Source organism: Brassica oleracea, chromosome C4 (genome assembly GCF_000695525.1).
Source record: "Brassica oleracea var. oleracea cultivar TO1000 chromosome C4, BOL, whole genome shotgun sequence".
NCBI lineage: Eukaryota > Viridiplantae > Streptophyta > Magnoliopsida > Brassicales > Brassicaceae > Brassica > Brassica oleracea.
Genome location: NC_027751.1, coordinates 29,886,456 through 29,896,448, shown reverse-complemented (window position 1 = coordinate 29,896,448; position 9,993 = coordinate 29,886,456). Strand labels below are relative to the sequence as shown.

Genomic DNA, 9,993 nt, shown 5'->3' with positions numbered 1-9,993 from the left:
AGAACTCTCATCCCCTCTGATTTCCCCTATAATTCGCCCCCCCTCTTTCTCTCTCTATAATCATCCGATTTGAACAATTTTGGGCTCCATTCCACTTGATTTTTTGAGCTCTACCTGATTCCTACACTCGTTTTCACCCTAAGACAGGTATACTCCGCGAATCTCCACATTCTGAAATCGTGTTCTTGAGCAATTTTTTGGGTTTTGTGAATTTCTTATTTCCGTGTTGATTCCTTGATCAAATATGCATGAAACAGATGTTTAAACATGGAATAGAACACAATTGTCTGTGATTAACGAGTTTGGAACAGGATTTGAGATTATTTAGGGATTGAGAATTTTTTTCAATTTGTTTTTTTTTTTATCACAACTCGATTTCGCTTTTCATTTTCATGTTGCTTTGAGTTCTTAATTGATTATAACCATGTTGAGAGCAATGATTCTATTTTGTAGAGAATGAAGCGCACGAAAACATCAGCAAAGAAAAACACACAAGAAGCGGGTTCGTCACAGCTGGAGAAGCAAAGGCCAAAGAAGTGGGATAAGTCTGATACCACCCACTACAACAACATGAAGAAGGTAGCCGTTCCGGCTACACAACTAGCATGTCCTGAGACGATGACAATATTGGGAATCCAAGCAGACATTGAAGGACTGTTCCAGAACATGGGTCTAGGCCAACTATGCAACCTCAAGGAACCCACTTATCCGGAGTTGGTACGCCAGTTCATAGCATCCGCATACGTCACCCGTCCCGATGATAGGCATGAGGAAGGTTTTCTGGCATTCGTAGTGCAGAAAGTATACTATGAGGTATCTTTCACAGACCTCTGCGGACTATTTGGATTGAGTGCGGGGGAGAGGACATATGGTCTTTATTGGACTTCAGAGCTGTTGAACTTCTGGGAAACGATTGGCACATGGGTTTATAGATCTTCTCAGGCAAAGGAGTCACTTATCCGGAGCCCAGTACTGAGATATGCGACACGCCTCATTGGCTCATTGCTATACGGGACAACCACAGCCGCATCAGTCACGCAATGGGAGTTGTGCCTCCTGTACCAAGGTGTGAGGCATTTGCTACCGGCATTTGGAAACTCTACATTCCCACCTGCTACTGCCTTCAACATGGGAGCGGTGCTGGCCGCAAACTTAGCAGGATACAAGGGGAAAGTAACCAAATCCAAGAGCAATGCATGTGGATTTGGTGCAGTGATTACTCGGATCCTTAGACATGTGGGTGTAGACTGCAAGAACCAGGAGGTAGCACTGGACAGATCGAACAACATTGCTTGGAACTACCTGGATGTCATTTCTCTAGTAAGTAAGGAGTTCATAGCTGGTCCCCACTCGAGGATCGATCGGGATGGTCCTTACGTCTACGTATTCCAGGACCGAGCGAAGAAAACACTCTACTGCCACCTACCTCAGATCGGTCTCACTTCTCTACTTTCAGAGGCTGCAGTTGAGTTCCTACCCCCTGCTACCGCACTAGTAGACAAGCCATCCTTCTTCACGCCAAAATATCAGACCAAAGGCAAGGGCGTGGTTGATGAAGAAGGAGAAGATGAGGCTGCACAAGCCATTCCAGATGATTCACAACCCCATCAGCTACTCCCATCAGACTCCAGCCAGTACAAGCTGCAAGAGCTTCCACCGAACGCCACTTCGCGCCAGCAACAACATTGGAGAGATCAGAGCATAAAGACAAACAACGACATGCTACACAAGATCTGGGCTGCCATTTCACGTATCAGGCCGTGTCGTTGCCAAAAGGATGATGTAGTTCATCGGGACAACTCTCCATCCAGCTCTGGTTCGGGTTCGAGTGGTACACACAGGGTAAGAAAGAGGTCCAAGAGACCCAATGATGCGGAACATCTGGAGCAGGAGACGAGGAGTAGGAGCTATCACCGGCTATTTTATTTTCTTTTCTATTCTAACGTTTTATGGTCTTATTTTCTGTTAATTTTGAACTGAGTTTTTTTTTGGGTTTCTTAATTATGAGTTTGTATTTCTTTTACATGGTTTCTTCGTTTTATTTGGTTGTGTTCTGAGTAGTTTTTAATTCGTATTCAGCTTTGCCTTGCTAGATAAACCAAATAACTATTATTCGAGGAAAGAGGTTATATCAAGTGTTCCTCGGAATTTCCTCGGTATTTCTTTAAAAAAAATAAAAAAAATCAATGATATTCTGTTTCCGAGTCATCATCACTAGATGAATCTGAATCTGGATCTTGGTGAAACTCTCCAATTACTGGTTCATCCTCTACGTGAACGACGGCTTCCTCTCCAAAGTCGGTTAAATCGACTACAAGGCCAACTCCAGCTAAATTTTCTGCTGCACTACAGTTGCCGGATGTGCTTGGTTGTAGTGGGTCTTCCAGCTCAGAACTTCCCTGAACTCGGCCTCTCGGGTTGAGTCTTGTAACAGTAACCCATGGATCATCTCTGTTCCTTACCCGGGGGTACTTGATATAACAAACCTGTAACATTTAGAAAAATTATAAATTAATACACATGATGATGAATCATTCTGAATAATTAACATTTAATTACCTGATCGGCCTGGGAAGCAAGAATGAAAGGATCATAATATTGCAGCTTTCGCCTCGAATTTACTGATGTAACACCAAATGCATCTGTTCTCACACCTCGATCTGGGGTGTTGTCGTGCCAATCACAATAGAAAACAGTACAGCGCAATCCAACCATGCCCAAATACTTGATTTCCAAAATCTCATGTATGTGTCCGTAGTATACATCATCTCCTGATGCAGAACAAACGCCATCATCATAAGTCGTACTCGAACGTCTCCTCTTCTGAGTTGTGAATGCATATCCTCGAGTACAAAATCTCGGATATGACTTCACAACAAAGTTTGGTCCAACGACCATCTCACGTATCCAATCGTCAAATGTTTCACCTCTGGCCAAACCAGCAGACACCTATTAATAGCACATATATATATATGTTATATCAATAAATGTGAATTAGTATAAATATGTGATAAAATATATTTTAATTTGTTTAAAGCACTCACATAAGTAAACATCCATCCAGTAAATTCTCTCTGCTTCATTTCTTCTAGTTCGTCCTCTGTGGCGTATCTATACTCGAACCGCTTTTCTGCCATGAAAATCCTGTATATGATGACAATAATGTAATTAATTAAGATTTAAATTTCAACTTGTTAAAATAAAAATTTGTAAGCTCATTTATTTACCTCTCATATTGAAGAACGTCTTCGCAGTTGGTGAGCAAATATGTTTGCAAATTACTGCGCTCCTGCTCAGTAAGTCGACGGTCCTTTGGTTTTCCGCTAAGTCGTCCAACGTCTGTGAAAATGTCTGGAACCGTAACATGATATGTTGCCCGTTCGCCTCTATCATCATGCCGAGCAGGTCTTCTGTTTTTGGTCTGAACTTCTGCTGGAAAGTAGTACTCGGCAAAGTTTGAAGTTTCTTCATTGATCATCTGTGCGACTATAGAACCTTCCACCCTACTTAAATTTTTCACCATCTTCTTCAAATGGAACATATACCGCTCATACAGATACATCCATCTATACTGCACAGGACCACCAAGTTCCAATTCTCTTGCCAGGTGAATAACAAGATGCTCCATAACATCAAAAAATGAGGGAGGAAATATCTTCTCAAGGTTGCACTGAATCACGGCTATGTTAGTCTTCAAATTTTCAATACCTTCAAGAGTCACTGATCTCGTGCATAAATCGCGGAAGAAACCACTTATCCCTGCAATTGCTTCATGAACATTTTGTGGTAATAGTTCCTTGAAGGCGAACGGAAGGAGGCGCTGCATCATTACATGGCAATCGTGGTTTTTCAAGCCAGTAAACTTTCCTTCCTTTCTGTCGATACAGTTACGCAAATTTGATGCGTAACCGTCTGGAAATTCCACATCGTTTGAAATCCAATCAAAGAACGCATCTTTTCCCTCTGCATCAAGTCGGTATATGGGAAAAGGAGCCCTACCATTTTCATCAACATGAAGTTCTGAACGAGCACATATATCGACTAAATCCAGTCTTGACTTCAAATTATCCTTTGTTTTACCTTGAACATTAAGGATCGTGTTCATGAGATTGTCAAAAAAGTTCTTCTCAATATGCATGACATCTAAATTATGCCTTAGCAGATGATCCTCCCAGTATGGCAGATCCCAGAAAATACTTTTTTTGTGCCAGTTATGTAGTTCTCCAACAGCATCTACCGGAAAACGCTCATGTCCACCGACTTCTGGCGTCCTTTCTGCACCAAAATCTCTTAGTTGTATCTTCAAATCTTTCCCACAAATTTCCGGAGGTGGACTGTCAAACACCCTCTTGTTCTTCGTAAACAAATTCCTACTCCTACGATATGGATGATCAGGTGGTAGGAATCTCCTGTGACAGTCAAACCAACACGTTTTCCTTCCGTGTTTTAGTTGGAAAGCATCAGTGTTATCTTGACAATATGGACATGATATCCTTCCATGCGTTGTCCATCCAGACAACATATCATATGCTGGAAAATCACTTATTGTCCACATTAGTACTGTCCGCATTTGAAAGTTTTCTTTACACGAAACATCGTATGTTTCAGCACCTTGAGCCCATAGTTGTTGCAACTCATATATTAGTGGCTGAAGAAACACATCAAGTGATCTCTTAGGATGCTCTGGTCCGGGAACGAGAATCGAGAGAAACAAAAACTCTCGTCGCAAGCACAAGTTTGGGGGGAGGTTGTATGGTGTAAGAATGACGGGCCATAGAGAATATTGTCTTCCACTCTTGCCAAACGGACTGAAACCATCAGTACATAATCCAAGGTAGACATTTCTTCTTTCATACGCAAAGTCGGGATACTTTGATTGGAAATGCTTCCACGCTTTTGCATCTGAAGGATGTCTGATCTCACCATCTGTTGAGTGCTCCGCATGCCATCTCATTGGTTGCGCTGTGCGTTCAGACAGATACAACCTCTGCAACCTTTCCGTCAAAGGTAAATACCACATCCTTTTATATGGCACTGGAACTCTTCCACTCGTATCTTTATAATGAGGCTTTCCACAAAATTTGCATGTAACCCGCTGTTCATCCGCCCTCCAATAAATCATGCAGTTGTCGCTGCATACATCTATTACCTGATATGATAAACCAAGACCAGCTACGAGTTTCTGAACCTCGTAGTATGAACCAGGAGCTACATTATCCTCGGGTAGAATACCTTTTACAAAATCAGCAATCGCATCCACACAGTCTTCAGCCAAATTATAATTTGTTTTAATGCCCATCAATCTTGTAGCAGATGATAAAGCTGAATGAACATCTCTGCAACCTTCGTATAATGGTTGCTTTCCAGCATCCAACATATCATAAAATCTCCTAGCTTCTGCATTGGGTAAATCTTCCCCTCTAAAATGATCATTTACCATCTGCTCAGTACCTACACCATAATCTACATCCGTTCTAATTGGTTCTTCTAATCTAACCTCTGGCTGAGGTTCGCTAGTACTACCATGTTCATAATCAGTTTCCCCATGATGATACCAAATTTTGTAACTTCGTGTAAACTCACTCAAATATAGATGAGTCCAAACATCCCACTCTTTAATAACTTTTCTATTTTTACAATTAGAGCAAGGACATCTTAACATACATGTTTTTGCTTCCGGTTGTCGGTGAACTAACCCCATGAATTCGGTTATACCTCGTTGGTATTCTTCCGTAAGCAATCTCGTGTTCGGATCCAAATGAGGTCGATCGATCCAAGAACGAAAATAATTTGAAGAAGACATATTTTTTATGAATCAAATTCGTGTGTAAATAGAGTAAGAGGGAGGATGAAGATATGGAGTGAAAGAAGAGGAAAAGGAGTGCTTGTATTTATAGTTTAAATCCTGCCGACATACCGAGGAAATTCCGACGGAAAAGGCTAGTTCGTCGGAATTTCCTCGGAATTTTGTAAAATCCTCCAACGGCTCTTCAACGGCTATAATATTTCCTTGGAATTCATCGGTTTTTTCCGAGGAACACATTGTTCCTCGGAATATTCCGACGGACTGAGGTTTCCTCGGAATTCCGTCGGTATATTCCGAGGATTTCATTTTCCGTCGGAATGTCCGTCAGAATACCGCTGTTTTCTTGTAGTGAGGGGATAAACCCAATAAAAATTTCAATCTGAAAACAAGTGGTATTTTAGTTCTTCTTTGATTCTCTTTCTTATGTTTTTCTTTGAAAATCTCTATTTTATTTCTGTAGATTAATAAATAATGTTATGATGCAGTCATGCAGCTTTGAAGAAATGAACCACAACAAAAACCTAACACTCTACCGGGAAAAAAATAGTAGCAGATATTTACAAATCTGTGTGTTATGGTCTGAGTGTTTCAGAAATATATTTTTTTTTAATTATAATAGAGCATATCTATTCTATTATGCACAAGGATATTTGTATTTTTAATCAAGTGGTGGTAGCTTAGTAGCAATTTCTTGGGTTTGGTGTGTACCCACGTCAGTTATGGGTTTGATTCTTTCTGAGAACTAAATTATCACTATTTGGTCAGTCTGGGCTCGGGTTTCGTCCCAAGTGGTTTACATTGTTGGCCGTAACAGATGATCATTCACCCTTTCGCATTAGTCGGAAGATATTCCAAATTCGGGCTAGGCAGTGTAGTACGCTTTCGGGTTAGTCCACTCTGTAGCACTAAGTGTGTTCCTCCCGGTGCCGGCCGGATCAGCCGATAGGGCTTATCAAAGAAAAAATTATTTTTACAAAAAAATACAAATAAAACTAAATAGATCAAACCTATTATTTTTTTACTACCTTTCTGCATGTTCGTATATATCTTAACTTTTTATGAAAACTGCTTCCATATATTGTATATCATCATTCTGAGAAATGAAAAATCATAATAATTCTTATAAGGCTTCTAACTCTTTGTTTGAATACAACAACCTCTTATTGTAGATGCCAGTGTGTAACTAACATAATGTTTAAGTGGTGATTGTTTATGGTTTTTGTTTTAGTTTTTGGTTTTTGTTTTCTCAAAAATTATTTTTTCTCTAATCAAGTTTTAGCTTTTAATTTTTTTTGTTGAAACCATTTAATTTGCCAATCAAGTATTTTAACAAATTGATTCCCTAAAATTTAGAAAAACTAGATTTTCAAAGTTTTAACTAATTTATGAAGACAAAACCAAAAATCAAAATTTGTGGGTTTTAGTAAAAAACGAATTTGGTTTCTTTTTGTAGAAAAAGTTACATTTTAATTAATTTATTTTTAAATAAATAATATTTTAGTATAGATAAAATTGTTATACAAGTTTTTGTACCTAAAATATTATTTAAACAATAATGTAAAATAATTATTTGTTTTTCATATCTGTAAAATGTGTTAACCGAACATCTCTCTGTTGCATGCTTAAACCAGGAAACCAAACACACGAAACTAGTAATGAACACTTTGACTCTCTGACAGTTTCCTAACTTCAATCTGTTTGAACAAGTTTCGCTTTTTGTGGGGGCTCTTTCCCATCATGGGACCTATCAAAAACGATAAAGAAGAAGAAGAGATCAGCAGAGAAGAAGGTTGATCCCAACGTCTTGCTCGCTGCCTCTTCTGCCACACCACTGCTGCTCTTCACAACCAGTGCCGGCTCTAAACTATGGCAACATAATCAATTGCCATGGGCAGGGACGGACCTAGTAAAGCCCAATAGAGGTCACATGACACCCTTAAGATTGTCAAATAAATAAAATTGTGTAAGGTTTATTAAAGCATCTTTAACAGAAATGGTTGTTGTGTACACCCCAAAACCAAAGGTTCAACCCCCATTTTACTCCCATTTTTTACTTATTTTTTAAAACTATATAAATCTGTCTCTACTAAAATAAATTTATGGGTCCGCCACTGACCATGGGTCCATTAGTCCAAACAAAATTTTAGTATTATTTTACTAATTAAAAAGGTCTATTTTTGTTTGTTAAATATCAAGTAGTTGATGAAATTATAATAAAAAGTCCATGATTAACTAAACCTATATACAATAAGAACAAAAAAAATTATTATGCACCATTCCAATTTTTCATTAACAAAACCCCATTTATTAATGTTTTTTTTGATACCACAATCTTTTTTGCTTTAATTTAAGAAAATACAATAAATAAAGATTGAAGAAAAACTTATAAAAGAGTCTTTATTTTATATTTCGTCTAAGGTCATTAGTTTTTTTAAGACGGGGCTGTTCACAACGATGAAGAAGACTCATCTCAACCGTTCTCTCGCCGTATTTCTGGTATTGCATTCTTGTAAAATCTTAATTCGTCGTTTATAATCTATACACTACATGGAACTTGGTTTGTACCTGTCTGATTTGATGCTACGTCGTTTTTTCAAGATAAAAAAAGTTTGGAGGGTAACATAAAAATAAAGTTTTTTGAGGAATGTATGTTTGGTGAGTGAAAATAGTAATGTAGAGATCTTCTTAGAGCATGGAACTTTTTGTGATTGAGTAGTGTCTTTGGTTTGTAACTTCTCTTATCTATTCTGATGGCTAACTAAACTGAGAGCTATACAACCAGAGGAAATAATTTTAAGTTTGGTATTACCAGAGACTCTGACTAGAACTTGTGTTTCTCTAACCATCCTGGAAGTTATTTTTCTGTATAATCATTTCTCATGTAACTTACCGTGTAAGAGTTCTGCTATTCCTTAGTGAGTGATATTAGCCATGATAGGATTTAGCCATTGTCTCTCATATGACCACCGATGGATAGGTGCAGCCAGTACATATTAGCTCTTCGATTTTGCATTCTTCTTTAGTTTTTGTAGTGTTGGTTTTAAGCTAGTCTGTGTTGTATGACATATACAGTCACCTATAAAGCTTAGTCATTGGTTGGATGGAGAGAAGAACTTCAGCATGGTGCTGCAGGCTGTACGTGGACCCGGACATGATGTTCCTCGATGTAATAAGCTGGTTGGTCTGTAAGTGTAAGCGACGACGTTGTCCTCAAAAACTCAGGTTTCTTCAAACTTGTTGAGAAAGGGAATAGACTCAATGGAGAAAACATTCACCTCACAGAGAGAAGAACAGAGCTAAGAGAATTCATTGTAAGTGACTCATGCTTTCCTCTTCTTCCATGGCTTCTCACTCCATACCAAGGCAAACCCTTACCGCTTCCTCAAACTCAGTTCAACAGAAGTCACTGTGAGACTACAAAACCAGGGCATATGGAATTGTGGAAACTTAAAGATACATGGAGGATAATAAATGGAGTGATGTGGAGGCCTGATAGAAACATGTTACCAAAGATGATATTTGTTTGTTGCTTGCTGCACAACATTCTTTTAGATATGGATGATCAAACTTTGGATGATAGTCTTCTGTATCATCAACATGATGTGGTGTTTTATGATCACAGTAGTCTTTGAGTGGTTTCTTGCTGTTGAGGACAATAGGTTTGTCCTTTGATCAATGAGCCACGGGAAGTGTCAGTCTTTGCCTCGACGAGTAAAATTTCTTAGCTGTTACAATACAATAAAATACCATTTAACACCACTTCACTATTCAAGCAAACTCAAGCCCTCGATCGCATTAAGAAACTAACCCCACTAATGAGAACAAAGAAAACGGAATCGGGGAGGTCACGGGGGCCTTTGAGAACTTCTCTGCCACTGCGGGAGACTACAGTGACTTTCATGGCTTAAGTGGAGAAAACACGGAAGACCCAGTCTGATGTGTTAGTATGTCCTGGGATTGCTAAGTCTCTCGTATCTGTTTCAAAAGCAACAAAAGATTATCTCTGCTCTTTTGTAGAGGATGGATTTGACCATCCCACAAGGCCCGAGGAATAAGAAGGCCTGGCCCGAGTTAGGAGGAACGACGGCTCGATCGGTCGGCTCGAGAGTCAGGTTTCTCGGCTTGACTCTCGAGTACTTTTAGTCGATCATCATCGACTGAAGTACGTTCGGCTCAGCAACTACCCG

General features: G+C 39.2%; 1 protein-coding gene across 1 annotated transcript; it reads left to right on the top strand.

Annotated features, from left to right (window-relative positions):
- The first annotated feature begins 8,260 nt into the window (after nt 1-8,260).
- LOC106338612 (putative nuclease HARBI1) lies at nt 8,261-9,525 on the top strand. Its single transcript, XM_013777550.1, is given in 4 exon segments — nt 8,261-8,302; nt 8,852-8,944; nt 8,946-8,978; nt 8,980-9,525. Coding segments are annotated over 4 exon segments (627 nt in total). The 3' UTR covers nt 9,439-9,525.
- Nucleotides 9,526-9,993: the final 468 nt, after the last annotated feature.